The sequence below is a fragment of the Podarcis liolepis genome, assembly GCF_965112155.1.
Source record: "Podarcis liolepis genome assembly, chromosome: 2".
Taxonomy (NCBI): domain Eukaryota; kingdom Metazoa; phylum Chordata; class Lepidosauria; order Squamata; family Lacertidae; genus Podarcis; species Podarcis liolepis.
Window position 1 is genome coordinate 5,499,925 of NC_139555.1, and position 20,447 is coordinate 5,520,371.

A 20,447-nucleotide genomic window follows, 5' to 3' on the forward strand; every position below is an offset into this window, starting at 1 on the left:
TGTATTTATTATTTTGGTATTTTACAATATTGTAAAATACGCAATGGGTCAGTGTGTCTGGCTGTAAACCAGAAGGCTGGTGGTTCGAGCCCACCCAGGGATGGCTGTGGACAGGATCCATGCATTGCAGGGGGTGGAATAGATGACTCTTGGAGATCCTTCCAACTCTGCAATTCCATAGTTAAAGCTCTGGTTTTCCCAGTAGTGATGTATGGAAGCAAGAGCTGGACCATAAAGAAGGCTGATCACCGAAGAATTGATGCTTTTGAATTCTGGTGCTGGAGGAGACTCTTGAGAGTCCCATGGACTGCAAGAAGATCAAACCTCTCCATTCTGAAGGAAATCAGCCCTGAGTGCTCACTGGAAGGACAGATCCTGAAGCTGAGGCTCCAATATTTTGGCCACCTCATGAGAAGAGAAGACTCACTGGAATGTTGGAAAAGATGGAGGGCACAAGGAGAAGGGGACGACAGAGGACGAGATGGTGGGACAGTGTTCTCAAAGCTACAAACATGAGTCTGACCAAACTGCGGGAGGCAGTGGAAGACAGGAGTGCCTGGCGTGCTCTGGTCCATGGGGTCACGAAGAGTCGGACACGACTAAACAACAACGGCATGAACACCTAAGTGTGACTCTCTAAGATTCCAGTGGGAGGAGGAGGATGGGTACCCCCTCACCTCACCTCTCCCTGAAGCCATCTTCTCTGCCCTCCCTTCCCACGCCCAACAGCGTGGCACCAAAAATGCCACGAAAAAACCGCCCTGCTGAACCAGCGCAAGGACAGAACAGCAGCCTCCGATCTTCCCTCTCTCGACTGAGGGGAAGGTGGCGTCCCTCCCCGGGGAAGGAGCGACAGAGAGAGACGGAGAGGGAGAAGGGAATTGGGAGCGAGCACCACGGCAACGCGCAACGCCACGGGGAGGTGGCAGCACGAGGGCCTGTGTGAACGCAGGAGAAGAAGCGAAGCTGGGAAGGGGCGAGGGCAATGGAGGAGGAGGAGTGGGGCACCGTTTTAAAAACACGCCGCGCTGGCTGGCTCAGAGCTGCTGCGCGCCCAATCCCTTTGGTAAGGATGCGAACGAATCGCCCACGCGTGTCTCTGCCTGTAGATTCCACAGGGAGCTGCCACCACCAGGCGTGTGTCCCCCGTCGCGCGTCCACACGGCCCAAGAAGCACGTGGCAGAAGCCGCGCGCAAGAGGGGCCCGAGACGGAGCTTAGATCACGCGTGGAAGTGGGGGGTCTCTGGTGCAAACGGGAAAGGAGCCTTTGCATCTAGGCGCCCCCGTGTTCAGCCTTCAGACCCTCTCCTCTTCTGCCCGCCCCACACGTGTACGACGCGTGCGTTTCTGCTGGCTGAAGCTCGGCGGCCCAAGGTCTGGAAAGGCGCGCGTGGGTGAGAGAGAAGATGCTTCTTCGCGCATCCTCGATGCCCTGCCTGTTCCCGAGCTTGGCGTTGCAGTGAACCGTCTGCGATGTAGATCAACTGGGGAGGGGAATCGGGCCTGCGAAGCACAGGGGGATCCAAAGGGGCTTCGTTTCCCAGGGTTAATTGACAAAAGGAGACACGCATCTGCCTTGAAATCTTTCCCCCAAAAGCCAAATGGGTTGAAAAGGCATTTGACATTTTGCACATGCGTGCTGGCGCTCCTCTTCCACCCCAGCCCCTAATTTATTATGGGTTTTCATTTGCTTGAGAATAATGGTGTGGGGCAAGGACGAAAGGCTGGCTTGCAACTCCAGTTGTGCCAAGTTCGAATTTCACCTCTGCTGTGAACTCCCTCGGTGGCCTAAGGCAAGCCGATTCCTCTCGGCATTACGTCATGGGGATAGTAATCCTGGCGTACCTTGCAAGGCTGTTGTGCATTGGGATGTGAAGCGCTTTAAAACACTCCGAAGTGCTCTACGCGGCTAAGCAGGAAACTCAGCACCAGACTTGGGAAACAACGTTAAATTAACATGGGAGAGTGTTGATGAAGGGAAGAAATGGAAACCAGTAATTAAAGTGGGTTTTCTGAAGTACGTTCAGGCAGTGGCGTAGCGTGGGTTGTCAGCACCCAGGGCAAGGCAAGTAATTTGTGCCCCCTAACCCGTGGATTTGCGCCCCTAACCCGTGGATTTGCGCACCCTAACCCTAACCCCCAAATGTTGCGCCCGGTGCTGTCGGGCCCCCCCTGCACCCCCCACGCTACGCCACTGCGTTCAGGTCAGCTACATTTTGAATTATGTTTCTTGTGTACAGTTGGCCAGTTTAAATGGTGGGCAGAGAGAGAGAGAGAGAGAGAGAGAGAGAGAGAGAGAGAGAGAGATAACACAAGGTTTTTGAGAGCCTCTTTCATATTCTTGCTTCCTATGAGTAACTTTTAGAACTGGCGACTGAGTTTGCTTTTATCATCCTCCCTCTCCCTCCCCTTTTCCTTTTGTGTCGTGTGTTTCAGATTATTTGCCTAATGACACAGTGTTATTTTTTTATTGCTCTAGGGACCTTTTCAGCTGAAGATCAGGGTCAAAATGCTTTAAATAAATAAATAAACACCAAATTAAATACAAATGCTTTGACAACTTCAATCTGCAGAACTGGCATTGTTCTGCACTTGTAAGAAATCCATCTTTTAGTGTGGCAGCACCTGCAACCTGGAACTCCCTGCCTATTGACACCAGGCAAGTGCCTTCACTTTTCAGCACCTGCTTAAAACGTATTTTGTTTAGGCAAGCTTATCCAGACATGTAAAAGTTACATGTGTTTTATTTCTTTTTCATTACTGTTGGATTTAATCATCTTTTGAATGTTTTAAAATACCTGTCAAAATAAAAAAATTCCTTCCAGTAGCACCTTAAAGACCAACTAAGTTAGTTCTTGGTATGAGCTTTCGTGTGCATGCACACTTCTTCAGATACACCCTGTGCATGCACACGAAAGCTTATACCAAGAACTAACTTAGTTGGTCTTTAAGGTGCTACTGGAAGGAATTTTTTTATATTGACTATGGCAGACCAACACGGCTACCTATCTGTAACTTAAAATACCTGTGTTTAACTCAAATTGTCATGCTTTATTTTATATTTTTGTAAACCGCTTCAACATTTTCTTACAATAAGGCAGTATATAATTTTGTTAAATGAAATGTCAAATGCATAGCATATTGATATGTCACCTTCTGCTAGTACGGTATAATAAATGCACTTTGATTTCTCAATACAGGTTCAAATTCAAGCACCTACAGCATATTTACAATGACTGTCAGACTGGTGCCAGACACTGCTCATTTCAAAAACTCGTGAGCAAACCCCCAGTAATCTAGCACTTATTAAACCATTATTGTTCTTTTCTTACTTTTAAGAAGACTGGTTTATGTTATGGATTTCCCTGCCTTTTTTATTACATGTCCCAAGACAATATTATTATACAGTATTCAACAATAGTTTTAGGCCTAAACCCTGACTCAAATTAAGCCTTTTCATGTCCCTTTCCCAAAGCAGGTACGGTTCTACCTAAACATTAGGAAAAACTTCCTGACAGTAAGAGCTGTTTGACAGTGGAATTTGCTGCCAAGGAGTGTGGTGGAGTCTCCTTCTTTGGAGGTCTTTAAGCAGAGGCTTGACAACCATATGTCAGGAGTGCTCTGATGGTGTTTCCTGCTTGGCAGGGGGTTGGACTCGATGGCCCTTGTGGTCTCTTCCAACTCTATGATTCTATGATTCTAATTTAGAGGATTCAGAGTGTTTTACAGGGCTCGCTTTATCACTAGATGGAATCCTTTATCACAGCAAGGAATGAGGCCTAGCATTGCATTTGGGGCATCAAGAGATGGAAATACCTTTTCCCTTCCCAGTTATACCTTGGAACTCGTACCTTTGGCATTCACTGGCACAAGTCAAGCAAAGCAAGGCAAGGGTGTGGCAAACTCTGTGGTCCTCCAGAAATTGCTGGACCTCAGTTCCCATCAGCCCCAACCGGCGCGGCCAGTGGTCAGGGATGAAGGGAACTGTAGTCCAACACCATCTCTCCACTGTTGGTCTAAAGCCACGTGATGCAGCAACCTCACAGTGAAGCTAAGCAAACCTGGAGCTGGACATGTACAGTGGGCCAGTGTGTCTGGCTGTTAACCAGAAGGTTGGTGGTTCAAGCCCACCCAGAGACAGCTGTGGGCAGGATAGCAGCATTGCAGGGATTGGACTAGATGTCGTTTGGGGGGATGATTCTACGAGACCATCTAGGAACCCCACCTTGAGATGCACTCTGGAAGAAAGGTGGAACATAAGGTGCAATGAATAGAATGAAGCAGGGAGTGGGCCAGTTTCCAAAGGTGAGGAGGGAAAAGGTAAACAGCATTTGAACGTCCAGAGAAGGGATCTGGGCAAGACTTGTTCAAAGACAAGGATGCGATGGGGCCCATCAAGGACGCCTGGAAGAGCTGACTAGTGGGGAGCAGGGATGCATATGGCAGCTTGTTGTGATGCTACTGGGATACACTGCTAAGCAAGAGAAGCTCCAGAAGTGAATGAGCGAACAGAGCACATAGCAAATTTGCATCAGCTAGCTCGGTTAACAAAAGCGGGCCATGGCAGCTGGAACAAAAGCTGTAAATGCACCCTTTCAGATTTAACAAAGAGAGCAGAAAGTCCAAAGTGATCAGGTGCTACTGCTAGCGAAAAGGGGTTATTACAACCTGCTCTTCTTCTTGCATTTCATCCACCCTGACACAGAACATTTTGGGCTAAAGGAAGACTCCCAAGCCGTGGTCTGTGTACCCACTCTGAAGCCCGTAAGAGATCATCACGAGCTGAAGGAGTTTCAGATTCAAAGCCCCATTTTGCACTGGCATCAGATCAGTGATAATAGGACACGGTAATTGCTGTTCCAAGCATCCAGAATGTGATTTTCAGCCTCCAGTAAGGGGGGGGGGGAGCCTTCAAACTAGGACTGCCTGAGCAGCAAATGCACAGTTGTGTGCAGATGGATACGATGGAGCCCTCAGAGCTTTTGTTCTGCTTCGCTAAATTAAAGCGGCTTCAGGTATACCTGAAGGAGCGTCTCCACCCTCATCGCTTAGCCCAGACACTGAGGTCCTTCTTCAAGGGTCTTCTGCTGGTTCCCTCACTGCAAGAAGTGAAGTTACAGGGAACCAGGCAGAGGGGCTTCTCGGCAGTAGCGCCCTCCCTGTGGAACGTCCTCCCTTCAGATGTCAAGGAGATAAACAATTACACAACTTTTAGAAGGTGTTTTATTATATTCTTAGATATGCTGTAAGCCTCTCAGAGTGGCTGGGGAAACCCAGCCAGATGGGTAGGGTATAAATAACAAAATTATTATTATTATTATTATTATTATTATTATTATTATTATCATCATCATCATTATCATCCCCACTTTTGAGTTGCAGAAACAGTGGTGAGGGGCTGCTTGAGCTGTTCCCCTTTACTCCTGGGGGGGGCATGATTTTGAGCAGGAAAATGACTGGTGATGAAAGGGTTAATCAGCCCCTCCTGCTGCTGTTCTCCCCCACAAAACTGCAGCTTCCCCAAACCTCATTTCATTTATTTAAAAACTCAGGAAATTGTCACATACATTTGCATGTGCCATGTGCCTGGACAGCTAAAAACCAACAGTTTGGACAGGTATTCAAGGAATACTTTTTGGGCTTCTAGTGTGTTGATGTTTCCTTTGGGACTTTTATCTGCCTGTGTGCTTTGTAATGCTTTCTCAGCCTATCCGTGCATAAATGCAGCATGATGAAGAGACTGTTAAGTCTCCAGTGCTCTCTCCTCCAAAGAAAATGGACCTTGTAAAACCGGGTCCTCCAAATGTTGCTGAACTGCAACTCCCATCAGCCCCTGCCAGCACAGACAAGGGTCAGAGATGATGGGAACTGTAGTCCAAAGCAACCCAGAGGGCCACAAATTCCCTATCCTTGTGCAAAGGTTGCTTTATGGAACTCTTTGTCTGGGAAATGAGAGGGAGTGGGGGTGTGTGTGAAAAAGACATGAAAAACATCTATTATGTTTCGATTCACATTCAGTAAGACTCACTGAAATTAATAACCATGAAAAAGTTGGGTCCATTAATTTCTAGTACAGTACTCTGAGGAAAACTTAGTTGAACACAACCCAAGTCGTAGAGAATCAAGCCTTCATTCTACTGATATCTGAACCTCTACACTGGCCAGGGAAAGGACAGAAAGGAATACCAGAGGGAGAGGAGTGACTCTAGAGCAGCGGTTCTCAACGTGTGGGTCCCCAGATGTTGTTGGACTACAACTCCCATCATCCCTGAGCTCTGGCCTTGCTAGCTAGGGGTGATGGGAGTTGTAGTTCAGCAACATCTGGGGACCCACAGGTTGAGAACCGCTGCTCTAGAGTCTAGAAACAGCAGGGTGATATTTTGTGCTTCATCAATCACAGCTAAAGCAAAACAAAACAGTTGTGCCAGATCCTAGTCAGAATTCTTGCCCATTGCCCTAGATGCCAGTCATCCTAATGTCAGGTCAAATGCATCCAAAGCATATATTTTAATCAGTGGCGAGAGAAAGGCACATTGCATGTGGCTAAGAAACGTGTCTCCTTCATTCATCATTACCTTAAGATCCCCTACCCTGGAGTCCTTGCCCAAAGTAAGCCTTAGAGCGGAGGCTCTGAAATTGTGATCCATGGATCTTTGGTGACCTGCAAGCTCCATTTAGGCAGTCCACAAAAATATTGCAAAACAATCACAAATCTCTCTACTGGCCTCGACCAGGGCCAGAGCCTTTTCAGCCCTGGCCCCAGTCTGGTGGAATGCTCTGTCCCAAGAGACCAGGGCCCTGCGGGATTTGACATCTTTCCACAGGGCCTGCAAGACAGAGCTGTTCCACCAGGCCTTTGGTCTAGGCCCAGTCTGACCCTCTTCTTTCTATGGGACCCTGGATGTACCGGTAAGTGGCCTCCATGGCTCTTTCTATCGGCCCATATGGGACAAGCACAGGTGGGCGGGCCTGGTGAACTTTTAATTCCTTACCCCAAGGTTATGATTCGTGGGTTCCCATTTAATTTTATTTTGATTTTAAATGTAATTCAAATTGTATTTTAAACTAATCCTTTGATTTTGTGTTTTTAATGTATTTTATATATTTGGTGTTAGCCATCCTGAGCCCGGTCTCGTTCGGGGAGGGCGGGGTATGAATAATTATTTTTATTTTTATTATGTTTGTTCACAATGGATTTCGCCCCTTAAAACTGACCCATAAAAGTGGCCCTCCTCAACAATCTGGCCTAGGGCAAACAATTTGTATAAAGCAGCACTGGTTTTGAAGCAGAGGCTGAATGGGGAGAAAGTTTATCAAGTGATCCAACAGTTTTGAGAACTCTTGCCTAAGAGAGCAAGGGGTGGGCAGCTTGTGCCCCCCTCAAGCCGGTGCTGCTGGGCTCCAGCTTCCAGCAGCCCCAGCCAGCATGGCCCAGTGGTCAGGGATGATGGGAGTTGTAGTCCTAAGATTTGGAGGGGCTTCCCACTTCACAGACACCCAAAAGATGAGCGCCTATGTACTCACATGGCATCCTCCAGACAGGCTGAAAGGAACTGGACTTGGAAGCACAAAATGGAAAATCCTTAAAATGTCACCCTCTCTGCTATGGCGGAAGAGAGAGAGGCTCTTTCTGGCCCAATCTGTGTTGTCACAGCTGCAACCACAGTCCCCCCCTGAGAGGAGGATGAATCTCGGCCAAAGAGCTTAAGATCCAAGCTGTCAGCGAGCAACAGTCCCTCGCTCCCTCTCCTCTCCTCTCCCCAACAAAAAGCTCCACCACTTCACCCAGCTCCCTTCTCAGTCTGCCTCTCCTCTTTGCAGGGGGGGAAACACCCACCCACCCTGGGAGATCAATGCGAAGAGAGAGGGGTTGCACTGTCAGCTTGCTACTCCTACACCAAGGAAGGGCATGAGAAGGCGAGAAGGAAGAGGACCAGTGCCTTCCAGATATTGCCAGACTGCAACACCCATCGTGGCGTTTATGGGAGTTGGAGTCCAACAACATACAGAAAGTGCCACAATGACAATCCCTGGTATTCTGCCTCTCAGATACCAGAGCCTTAAACAACCCAGGCCCCCAAATATCTGAAAGATTTCCTCTTTCCCTGCAGACCCTCCCAGGTGTTAAGGTCTGCAGAGAGAACCGTCTTGGTAGTTCTACCTCCCTTGGGAATTTGGGGGGGGGTGTCTGTGGCTTGGGATAAGGCATTCTCTGTGACAGCCCCCTAGGTCAGGGGTCAGCAACCCTTTTCAGCCATCGTCCCTCAGACCATGTGGTGGGCCAGACTATATTTTGAAAAAAAATATTAACAAACTCCTATGCCCCACAAATAACCCAGAGATGCATTTTAAATAAAAGGACACATTCTACTCATGTAAAAACACACTGATTCCCGGACCATCTGCAGGCCGGATTGAGAAGGTGATTGGGCAGCACCCGGCCCACGGGCCTTAGGTTGCCTAACCCTGCCGTAGGTTGTGGCATTCCCCCCCCCCCCCCAGTCTGACTTCCTCACTTTACAGCTTTCAGCGAATGCTGAGTCCGCCCCTCTTCACCCTGACCTGCGACACCAGAAATGTGTGTTTTAACAACACACCTGATCCTTGTGACAGTAATTTGTTTTTAAATCTGAATTTTAAACTTGAACAATAAATTTGATGATGATGAGCTAAATAAGAAAGCAGTCCATCTTCTGCTCCCTTTCTAGACCGTTGAACCAGATTACCACTGCAAGGATTGGAGGATTCAGAATAGCCTGAAGACCAAAGCTGGCTATTGTCTGGACCCCACTTTCTCCTTTCCCTTTGCCGCCAGTTCAGAGCCAGTTCAGCCTTGCTGTCCACCCCATTCCTACCTTGCCCTTTGAAAACCAGAGTTGGCATGTTGTGTAGTCATTAAGAGCACCAGTCTGGAACAGGAGATAGGTAAAGGTAAAAAGGGACCCCTGACCATTAGGTCCAGTCGTGGCCGACTCTGGGGTTGCGGCGCTCATCTCGCTTTATTGGCCAAGGGAGCCGGCGTACAGCTTCCGGGTCATGTGGCCAGCATGACTAAGCCGCTTCTGGTGAACTAGAGCAGCACATGGAAACGCCGTTTACCTTCCCGCCGGAGCGGTACCTATTTATCTACTTGCACTTTTATGTGCTTTCGAACTGCTAGGTTGGCAGGAGCAGGGACCGAACAACGGGAGCTCACCCCGTTGCGGGGATTCAAACCGCTGACCTTCTGATCAGAAAGTCCTAGGCTCTGTGGTTTAACCCACAGCGCCACCTGTGTTCAAATCACTACTCAGCCACATTGAGATCACAAGGAAACCTTGGGTTCAGTCACTCTCTCTTAGCCTAACTCACCTCACAGGGTTCTTGTGAGGATGCAATGCAGGGAAGGAGAACCATGTATGCCAACCTGAGCTTGAGAAAGTCAGATTACACAGGAACATAGGAAGCTGCCTTAATCAGAGTCTCTTGGGCAGGGGCTCTCCAGGGTTTCAGACAGGGGACAATCTCAGTCATCTCTGGAGATGCCAGGGATTGAACCCACGACCTTTTGCACGCAAAACAGATGCTCTGCCACTGAGCCAAATTTGGTCCCCCGCCCCTGCAAAAATAAATGTAAATAATCTAGCTCCCATAAACCAAGAAGTAAGATTGGAGATGGTATGTATCAGGAGCGAGGATTTCTGGGCACAGCTTGATTCTGGTTCCCAGGAATTCGGAATGCAAATGGAAAGGTGAAGGCCTCTAATAACTCGCAGCCCTATGCTACCACCCGCAATTCTGCCCCTTCACTCTCCTCCCCTCCCTCTGCATATGGAGTGTGATCAACAGACACTGAGAGAGAAAAAATACTTTGCAACAGTCTTTAAAAAGTGCTTTTATGACTTAGGTAAGAGGTGCTAGAAATGGAGGCGGGGGGAGAGGTGAACATCTCGCACTTACAGCATGCAGCATCTCTCTTTTCTCCCCCCCCCCTAGCTCAGGCAGACACTAGGAAATGCCAGCCCCCTCCCCCCTCCAAAGCCCAGTTCCGTCATGTCAGCTGATCATCCACCTCCTCCTGCCGACACCCACCCACACATTTCAAAGCGGAGCAGCTGTGCCTGCTGTGGATGCCTAACCCCAACCAGGTGGGCAGGAAGCCCAAGGACCGGGCATGATAAAAACTGTGCTGGCATCACACAGGGGAGCCCCCACACCTGACTTATAATTGATGGGCTCCTACAGAGGTTGACAAAGAGGCTTGTTCCAGACCTGCTGAACTAGCCTACTGGGTGGAGATTTTCCTAGCCATGTGTCCTCTCCCTTGCCATCTATCTAGATTATAGCCCCTGTTTGCTTACACATGTTAGGTGAAGGGCCATTGTCCAGTGGCTAGAGCATCTCTTTTGCATGCAAAAGACTCCAGGTCCCATCCTCAGCATCTCCAGCTAAGAGGAAGATCCCCGCCTGAATTCCTGGAGAGTCTCGCTGCTAGTTAGCGCAGCCAGTAATGAGCCAGGTGGACCCAATGGTCTGACTCTGTACAATGCAGGTTCCTTTACGCCCACATCCTCCAGCCAAAGCCCTCCACAAACTCTCCATCCAGGATTTCCGCAACTCCTCTTTCGAGCTCTAATGCCTGGGTGACAACCACCAGGAAAAGTGCAGAAGAGAAACACCTCCTCCTCTTTCAGGAAGGAGTTATTTTTGGGATCCCACTTGAAGGGAGACGTGAGACTTTCTCCACCCCTTACCCAAGCCATGTAGAAGGACCTCCAACCAAGGATCTACCCCAAAACAGGTGCATGGTCTGAGGGACTCTGCACTCGCTCCTGCTACTCCTGGCTCAGGAAAGCACAAGCCCTTCCCAAGAACCAGCTGCTGACAAGGAACACCATGCCAGGGTCCGGCCAATGCCTCTCAATATGCGTCTCTGGGCATGGTTGAGAGAGAGTGAAACCCTGTAAGACTGAGCTAGATGAAGCAATGGTCTGACTAGGGATGCAAGGAAGCTTCCCATGTTCCTACGTGCTGGATTCACCCACCAGCAGGGGGAGCTGTTAGGGGAAAGAACACCACTTCCCTAGAATGCCAGGGCAACCAACCTACTGCCCACTTGCACCCGGACATATTTAGAGCACCCCCCATCTATCCAGAACCATGTCCCTCCACTCCTTGGAGAAGACCAAGCCTCCAAGTGTCTTCCAGCCCTGAGCCAAACAGAAGCCAAGGAAAGCAACTTACCACCACCCCATAACTAAGGGGTACCCTTAACATGCCTTGGTCCTCCTCCACCAAAGGTGCCCAGTTAAACCCTCGTGGCATCTGTGATTGTGCCCTGAGCTCAGTCGCCTACTCCACTGTCTCCCCACCCCCGGCCACAACCCCCCAGCGCCCTCATGGGTCCTCTGCCCCAACTTTAGTCAATAGCCCCAGAGCTCACCCCACCTTACCCCCTGCCATCCAGCCTCGCACCCAGCGAACCAGGACGATGCCAGGTTCTTGTAAGTGGGCGGTTCCCCTGCTGAAAATAGCCCCTGGCTTCTGCCAGACTCACCACCTCGGAGTCTTCGAATCCATGGAGACAGGAGTCGTCATACATGGGGGATGAAAGAATCGTTCAGGAACCAAGACAGAGGTGGTGGTGGCAGCAGCAGCAGCAGGGTGAAGGGGGGGGTGACAGGGGGCAGCTCTTCCAATCGGACGGATGCCCAGCGCTGTGCCCCCTGCCCCAAGCTGGGTTGGGGGCAGCGGATGGCACGCAATGGCAGAGCTGCTGTCTGCTCCCCGAGAAAGATTCCCCACCCTGGATGCGCTCGCTCACTCGCTCGCTCTCTCCGCTCAGCAACGACGGCAAAAACAATAGCGCCCACCCACCAGCCCTCCCCTGGGGGCAGGCATTGAGACAGGCAAGCACGGAAGGAAGCGGGGAGGTGGGGGGCGGGCAGAGAGAAAGAGAGAGAGAAGAGAGAAGTGGGGCAGGCAGAAGCTCCTGAACTGTCCGGATGCGTCTGCGCCCACCTGGGGCAAGACCAAAGCGGGGTGCCAAGGGGCGCGGTGCAGAGAGCAGAAGGGGAACAACAGGGTGGGGAGAGGGAAGACACGACCGGAGGGCATGTGATGTGGGTTGGGGGGGCAGGGGTCGTTCTCAGTGCATTCTTAGTGCCCACCAAGCTCTGCCCTTTATTCTGCCTCCAGAGATAGGGAGGGCAGAGAAGGATGCCTTGCTGGATATTCAGCCAAACAAAATGGATTTGGGGGCTGGGGAGACACAGCCTTCCTGCTTGGGCCAGGAGAGGTCCGGGCACCGAGACCTGGCAAGCGAAGGAATGTGGGCAGTGAAAGGGTGAGAAGTCCAGGCCACCACCATGGCACGCCGTGCCCCCCACCCGGTTCCTTGAGTGCCCCTGTTTTCCTAGCCCCGGCTGCCTTAACTGCCTGCAGGTCACTGGATAACCAGGACCAGCTGGGTGCCTCTCCGCGCGACCCCTGGCAATGCCACCCTCTGCCTCCCTCCAGCTTCCCTGATGCAGCGCCTCTCCCTAAGGCATCAATGGGGGTCTCTCCTCCGGCTCTACGCTCCGGATTGCCCATCCAGACGGTCTCACAGCTCCACCCCTAAAGGGCAGATGGGGACGTTCGCCTGCCACCCCTAACTTGGGGGCAGGTGCTGCTGCTGCTGCTGCCCGCTGATCTGGGCTCGGTCCTCCGGCTTTGCCGGAAATGGGGCCCGGTGGGGTTCCCCCTGCCATTCCCCCAAGCTGCGCCTCCAGATGCCTCTCCAAGCCCGGTGCCAGGGGTGCAGGCGCCAGCTGGACCCCACCCCGTCCCACGGAAGTTGGGCAGTCCCTGCAGAAAGAAACCCCTCCGCCCTTGGCCAGCGAGGACGCAGCACCGATCCTGACACCCCAGCCGCGAATCTGGGAAGCGCAACGGGACTGAAGGCGCGGGAGAGAGAGAGGCGAGGAGCCCGGCGAAGGGGCGGGAGAGGCGCGCAGCCGCCCGCCCCTTCTCCCTGGCGGGCTCCCTGGATCCTCCCGGAGTTGCTGTGTGGGGGTGGGGAGGGATGTCTGGGGCGCGCGAGGAAGCTGCCGCTTGGCGCGGGAGAGGCGCGCGAGACGAGCGGGGCGGGCATGGCGCCGGGGCTGCCATGGGGCGGGGGGCGGCGGCGGCGGCTGCGCGCTGCCTGGTCGGTTACCTCGTTGAGCAGGAAGGTTGCGCTGGAGTCAGAAAAAGACATAGACGGCGGGGGAGGGAGGCGGCCGGCCGGCCGGCGGGCGGGCGGGCCCGGGGTGCGCTGCCCGCTGGGGAGAAGGAAGGAGGAGGGAGCGAGGCGCCCCCCGGCCCCGCTGCGCCGCTTCCGAAGCGCCTGCCCGGCTCTGGCTGCCTGCGCTCGTCCGCTCGCCCGCGCTCTCCTCCTCCTGCCGACGAGCGCGGTGCGCGCCGCCGCGCCTCCCGCCCTCCTCCCGCCGCGCTCCACGCGCCCTTCCCAGACTGGGCTCGGGGACGTGCCAGGCGCTATATAATCAGGGTGGGGGGGGCGAGGATGCGCCCTGCCAAGCAAGAGCCTCTCCGATGGCGCCCTCTCCGCGCGCACAGCTCGGGGCTTTCCGCGGACTCCCCTCTCCCCCTCTCGCCCGGGTGGGGCGCTTCTGGGCTGAGGAAGAAGGGGGGCGCGCTGGCGTGCAGGATGCGCCTCGCTCCAGCCGTCGACGAGCTCCAGATGCTCATCCAGCAGATAGAGAGAGCTCCAGCTTCCCGGGGTTTTAAGGCCATCGCTCCCGCTCCCCCGCCCGTCGATGGCATTGCAAATCCGAGAAGCTGGAGATGGGGGAAGCCGCTCACCCGCCGCCCTTCTCCCCTGACCGTATACCACGCCTTTCCCCGGGGTTTCAGCCGGCCCTGGCACGGCAGAGGCTCGTCCCTGGGGGAAACGGAACAGTGGAAAGGACCCCAGAGCAAGAGCAGAGTGCGTTTCCGCGGAGTGGCTGCAGATAATTGCCAGAAATCAGCCGCCGCCGGAGAGTTGTTTCTGAAGGCCCTCCGGCCCTAGCATCTCTTGCGTTAGAACTTAAGCTTTGCCATTTCCCGCGGACGCCACCCCCGACCGTTAAAAAGCAAGGCACATTATTCTCTCTCGGCTGCTCAAGACCCTTCCCGCCCCGTTTCCAGGGATTTCAATGTGGCTGCATCTAGCCCCTTGCCCCAGCTCCTTGGGGCGCCCCCTGGTGGAGATAAGAGGATAATCGGGGTTCGACTTCCCTTGCTAGGGAATATTTGGTGCGGGTGGGTGTCTAAAACAGGATTAATGAAGCAGATCCCTATTTTAATCTCAGTTTGAGGCTTTTGTCATCAGGGAATACAGGCCTCGGCCAGGAAGACTGGTGTGCAAATGCCGGTCATAAATAAACAAAACCCCATATTTATTTACAGTATGAAAGAACAGCTGGATTTGAGAAGGGAGGCAGAGGGAAGATCAGCTATGCCATTGGACCCTATTACTGAGGGTGGTCGATGGGACAGAAATCACTGAAAAGCTTAGCTCAACCTAGGCAGGACCACCACTCTTAACTTGGGGTGGGAAGGAAGCCCAGGGGGTCAGGAGGGAAAGGAGGGCAAAACAAACTTTGGTGCCACCCTGGTCAGTGCAATGGGAAATTGTTCAGAATAAGCCTGTGAAAATAACATTTTAGAATGGAGCCTTTGTAGTTCCAGCCCTGCAGGGGGCACTATGGGTTGAGGGTCAATGGTTTTAGATGTTGTGGAGGGGAAGCTTCTGACTTTGCTGTGTATGGGATGAAAACTGCAGAGAGGAGGAGGAGGAATATTTTAGTTACTACAGGGGTTAAAGCAGAAAATATTCAGCTGCTGGACTCTTCTGTATGGGGGGGCAGTGCTCCTGCCTTGGTGGTCTTCACTCAGCAGGGGCACTACAGGGCACAGGCCTTGAGTTCGGGGAAAGGGGGGCAGCGGATGGCACAGCAGAGCTCAAACACACCCATGAATTGCTGCAGCGGCTAGTGCCATCTGCCTACCTGGGAAAACCTAACTCTTCTTGACAGCTCTGGCGAGCCTCTCAACCCACATCTCCTGCATCTAACTCCACTTTCTTCTGCTGCGGTTCTGCCACCCAGGCGGCCCACTCGCCAGGCTGCTCCCTCACCCCCTTCTCACCCGCTCCTCTTTTCCCAGCCCGCCCCCCAAGAGACAAGGATGGTGTTAAGTCGTGGGTTGACATAGCAGCCGGCACAGCGATTTCTCCAAGTAGCTCTTTATTGTGGTAAGCTGAAATAGAACTGGCTGAGAACAGCTCAGCCGGCCTGTATTTATAGGCAGCCGGCTGTCAACATTGTAACCACCACAGCCCAGAGTTCCCGCCTAAAATAACTGCCGCGGACCTGAGTGAAAACTATCTACAGACCTGAGTGAAAACTATATACAGTATCCCCCTGTTGGCCCAGGGGGAAACTACACTACATAACACCCCTCCCCACCGAGATAAGGCGTTAGTTACAATCGTAATGGTTTCCTTATATACAGCACTACGCGTAATGGTTCAATTAGGCACAAAAGCATATCGGTTACATTTCCCATACTTAGACCAACAGTGATACCTGTCCAACAACATAGTCCTTTAAATACGTTGGGCGCTTGGAAACTCTGCCAGACCGCCGGGGACTGGTAGCCAAGTCCGGAGGGCCACACAGTTCTCGCTGAGGCTGTGGTGCGACCCTAGGTGGCGTTGGAACCAACTCCCCTGGATCCGCTGCTGTGGGTGGAGCCTCCGCAAGTGGAGTGGTCTGAGTCTGTTCTGAAACGGCTTGGTTCGGCTCCACGCTGGCAGTTTGCGAGGAAGGTGTAGGTGGGGCCTCGCCATCTGTACGTGTCTCTTCTGGAGCCGCAAGCGCAGTTGGGGGCACCTCGGTAGTGTTCAAGTCCCCAACCCTGCGCCTAAGCTGGTCTATGTGCCGTCGCCACAAGCGTCCGTCTTCGAGTGCCACCTGGTACGAGCGAGGTCCAGTGACTCCCACTACTGTGGCTGGCACCCAAGGGATGTCCCCCACATAGTTCCGGGCAAAGACCTGGTTTCCTGGGACAAATGACCGTGGTGCATTGGCACAGCCTGGGGGTTCAGCCACGGCAAAGTCTGGGTGTAGCCGGTCGAGCGGTGACCTGAGGCGGCGGCCCATAAGCAGTTCAGCAGGACTCCTCCCTGTGGCCGCATGAGGGGTGATGTGTTGCACGAACAAGTATTCGGCGACCCGCTCATGCCAGTCTCCCCGGTCCAGGCGCGCCAGTGCCTCTTTTGTCGAGCGCACCATTCTTTCCGCTTGCCCGTTGCTGGATGGATGAAAGGGTGCCGTTAGGGCATGGCGGATGCCCAGTCCCAAAAGATACCGCTCAAACGTGCCTGACGTGAACTGCGGTCCGTTGTCAGAGACAAGGACATCAGACACCCATGCGTTGCAAACAGGCCTCGCAGCACCCGGATGACAGCTTCGGTAGTGGTGGAGGGCATCAGGGCGACCTCCAGCCATTTGGAATAGGCGTCCACCACTACCATAAAGGTCCGGCCGTGAAAGGGACCAGCCAGATCGATGTGCACCCTCGACCAGGGTGTCTTTGGCGTCTCCCAGGTGTGTCCCTTAGCTGCCGGTGGTGCAGGCCTCGACTCCTGGCACGCTTGACAGGCGGACACCCAGGCAGTGATGGCATCGTCCATATTAGGCCACCAGACGTAACACCGAGCCAACGCCTTCATTTTGACAATTCCCGGGTGGCCAACGTGCAGAGCCTCCAGGACGCGCTGACGGAGTCCCTGGGGAATCACGACGCGGTCTCCCCACAGCAGGCAGCCGCGATGAGCTGAGAGTTCATGTTGTCTGGTTGCGAAGGGCTGGAACTCCGATGCAAAAGGCCCTTGTGGCCACCCCCTCCACACCCAGTTGAGCACCCGGCTGATGGTGCGATCCTGGGCAGATGCGGAGGCCACAGTGGCAGCCGATACAGGCGCTGCCGGAAGATCCTCAATCAGAAGGAGCAATGAAGCTGGAGCCGGGTCTTCCACAAATGCTGGAAGAGGGCAACGGCTGAGGGCGTCGGCATGGCCCATCGATTTCCCCGGGCGATGGATGAGCCGGTAGTGGTAGGCAGCCAGGAAAACAGTCCATCGCAGCATGCGTGGTGAGAGGACCGGTGGAGTTGGACGATCACCGGCGAGGAGGCCCAGGAGTGGCTTGTGGTCAGTGATGAGGTCAAAAGTCCTGCCATAGAGGTATTCATGGAACCTCTTCACTCCAGCCACAAGTGCCAATGCCTCCTTGTCGAGCTGGCTGTAATTCCGTTCCGTCGGAGATAGTGTCCTGGAAAAGTAGGCGAGCGGTGCTTCTCTTCCATCTGGAAAACGGTGACTAAGGACAGCACCGATGCCAAAAGGTGAGGCGTCGCAGGCAAGGACCAGCGGCCTGGATTCACTGTACTGTACCAGCACACTGTCTGACGAAAGGAGAGCCTTGACCGCGTTGAAGGCCGCCGTCTCCCGATGACCCCAGGCCCAAGGCGTCTTAGTGCTAAGGAGTCGGTGAAGAGGCTCAGCCACTGTGGCTTTGTGGGGCAGGAACATGTTATAAAAGTTCAGCAGCCCCAGGAATGCCTGCAACTCCGTTTTGTTCTTTGGGGTGGGGGCCTGCTGGATAGCGCCGATCTTGGATGTGGTTGGATGAAGACCGGAGGCATCGATAAGATAGCCCAGGAACTCTACCTGTGGAACGGCGATCTGGCACTTCTCCCTCTTTACCTTGAGCCCGGCCTCCTGGAACCTGGTCAGCACGGCACGGAGGCGCTCGAACAGCTGCTGGTGTGAGTCTGCAGACACCAAGACGTCATCAAAATATGGTACCACGCCCGGAAGCCCTTGCAGGAGACGCTCCATAAGGCTTTGGAAGATGCCAGGAGCCACACTCACCCCGAACTGCAACCGGCGGCAACGGAATGCCCCCCGGTGGGTGACGATCGTCTGGGCTTCAGCAGTGGCATCATCGACTGGCAGTTGTTGATAGGCTTGGGCAAGGTCCAGCTTAGCGAAGACCTTACCCTCACCCAGGGAATGCAGCAGGTGTTGGACAACAGGAACCGGATAAGCATGCTGCTGAAGTGCCTTGTTGATCGTGCACTTGTAGTCAGCGCAGATTCTCACCGACCCATCTGGCTTGACAGGCGTGACGATGGGGGTTTCCCACTTTGCGTGGTCAACCGGCTCCAAAACTCCTTGGGCGATCAGTTTGTCCAGTTGTTCGTCCACCTTAGCCTTGAGAGCAAAGGGAACCCGGCGTGGCTTTAGCTTGATGGGGGCGACTTGTGGATCAAGGCTAAAGGAGATGGGCGTACCTGTATATTGGCCCAAGGTGCCGTCAAAAACCTCGGCAAAGTCTTTGACCAGACCCTCAGTCTCTGCGTTAGAGATGCAGTTGATGCCGGTGACTTCCAGGCCGAGGGCATCAAACCAGTCTAGCCCTAGAAGGCTTGGCCGCTGACCTTCGACCACCACCAACCGGAGCAGGCCCGAAAAATCCTTGAAGGCGATCCGGAACCGGCCAACGCCTACCACGGGAATGTCGTTTCCCTGGTAGTCTCTCAGGTGTACGCGGTGAGAGTCGAGTTGCCTTTTGGACACTCTGGGTACCAGTCTTTTGATGGTGCTCCATGACATGATGGACAGGGCAGACCCGGTGTCGATCTCCATGTCACATGGAGCTCCTTCAATGAGCACCGTGACGTTCAGCTTGCGTCGCGTAGTCGAGTCGGTTTGGCCAATCGTGGTTCCAGACGGGCAGCGGCAGTTGGTGAGAGCGAAACAACTTTCCTTGGCAGACTGGAGTGAAGACTTGGACTTGCGAATCGATGAAGGGGGGGTGTCAGACGGAGCCGATCGGCAGACCTTAGCGATGTGGCCCCTTCTGGAACACTTCTTACAGATGGCGTCTCTGAATCGACACTTGGCACGGGAATGGTTGCCTCCGCAGCCAGCACATTCCGGTTGGCCCTTGGACTTCTGTTGGAACTTCCTGCGCTCCCGCTTTGTCTGGTGCACATCATCGTCTTCACTGGAGGATGCCTCCTCACTGCTGGCCTCTTCATGATGCACCGGAACTGGCTCCCTAGCAAGACGCGGGCTGCTGGACTTGCGGATCTCCTGGGCGGAGCGTTCAGCAGCTTCTGAGGCCACAGCCTCCTCAATGGCTTTCTGTAGCGTGAGGTCTGGCTTGGCTAGGAGGCGCCGTTGCAGATGGATGTCCCGGACCCCGCAGACGATTCGATCCATCAGGGCATCGTCTAAGTCTCGGAACTCACAGTGCATTGCAGCCTGTCGCAGGGCGGTGGTGTAGTTGTTGATTGACTCCCCCTCTGCCTGGTTCCGGTGGTAGAACGCATGGCGGGCAGCAATCTTGGACGGCTTTGGTGCGTAGTGGTTGCGGAGCTTCTCTTGGATCGTGTCCCATGGTGTTGCCTGGACTGCTTCAGGCGCAACCAACGCTCGGGCCGTCTCAAACACTTCAGGCCCACAGAGGCTGAGGAATAGGCCCCGCTTCCGATCCTTTGATACTGCTGTCAGCTCGTTGGCTTGGAGGTAGCAGTCGAACCGAGCGAGGTAGGAGTCCCATGATTCAGAGGCTGGCGCAAACGGTGGTAGAGGCACAAGTGAAGCCATGATTCCGATGCCGGCGTGAAGGGCGATGGATGGAACACAGTGCTCTAGCCAGAACAGTCAGCTCTGAATGGGTTCTGCTGCCCAGTGATTTCGCTCAGTGATTTCGCTCTGTGATTCAGCTCAGTGATTCAGCTCAGTTCAGAGGCTGGCCGCATCTGGCTGTGCTCTGATGTCCATCCATCCCACCTTCGTCGCCAGTGTTAAGTCGTGGGTTGACATAGCAGCCGGCACAGCGATTTCTCCAAGTAGCTCTTTATTGTGGTAAGCTGAAATAGAACTGGCTGAGAACAGCTCAGCCGGCCTGTATTTATAGGCAGCCGGCTGTCAACATTGTAACCACCACAGCCCAGAGTTCCCGCCTAAAATAACTGCCGCGGACCTGAGTGAAAACTATCTACAGACCTGAGTGAAAACTATATACAGTATCCCCCTGTTGGCCCAGGGGGAAACTACACTACATAACAGATGGCGCCACTTTACCTCGTTGAGCAGGAAGACACTGGAGTTGGAGAGAGACATGCAGAGTGTCTGCTTTGCTGGACTGTAGCTGACTCTGCCTGGCTCACACACCTCCTCTACCTTCCTCTCATGAACCCAGCCCAGCTCACGGGGCAGACAGGAAGCCCTGCCCACAGGGACTCTCTCGTGGGATGGAGAGCCAGCAGCCTGCAAGCTCAGGGGCACGAGCAAATTGTGCAACGGTGCACGAGCATTACAGGTCCACCCCCCCACCCCCGTGCACACCGTTGTCTTGTGGCG

At 53.7% G+C, this 20,447-nt stretch overlaps 1 protein-coding gene across 3 annotated transcripts in view; it reads right to left on the reverse strand.

Moving 5' to 3' along the window:
* Positions 1–20,222, reverse strand: part of CACNB3 (calcium voltage-gated channel auxiliary subunit beta 3) — a 41,369-nt gene extending 21,147 nt beyond the window's left edge. Inside the window, exon 1 of one of the 3 annotated variants that reach the window (XM_083484840.1) lies at positions 20,169–20,222. In XM_083484840.1, coding sequence (XP_083340966.1) covers positions 20,169–20,207 — 39 coding nt within the window. In that variant the 5' untranslated portion in view covers positions 20,208–20,222. Of the gene's footprint in view, positions 1–11,537; positions 12,936–13,178; positions 13,421–20,168 lie in introns of those variants that run through there. The other 2 variants (XM_083484838.1, XM_083484839.1) reach the window with 2 other exon arrangements.
* Between the last annotated feature and the right edge of the window lie 225 nt (positions 20,223–20,447).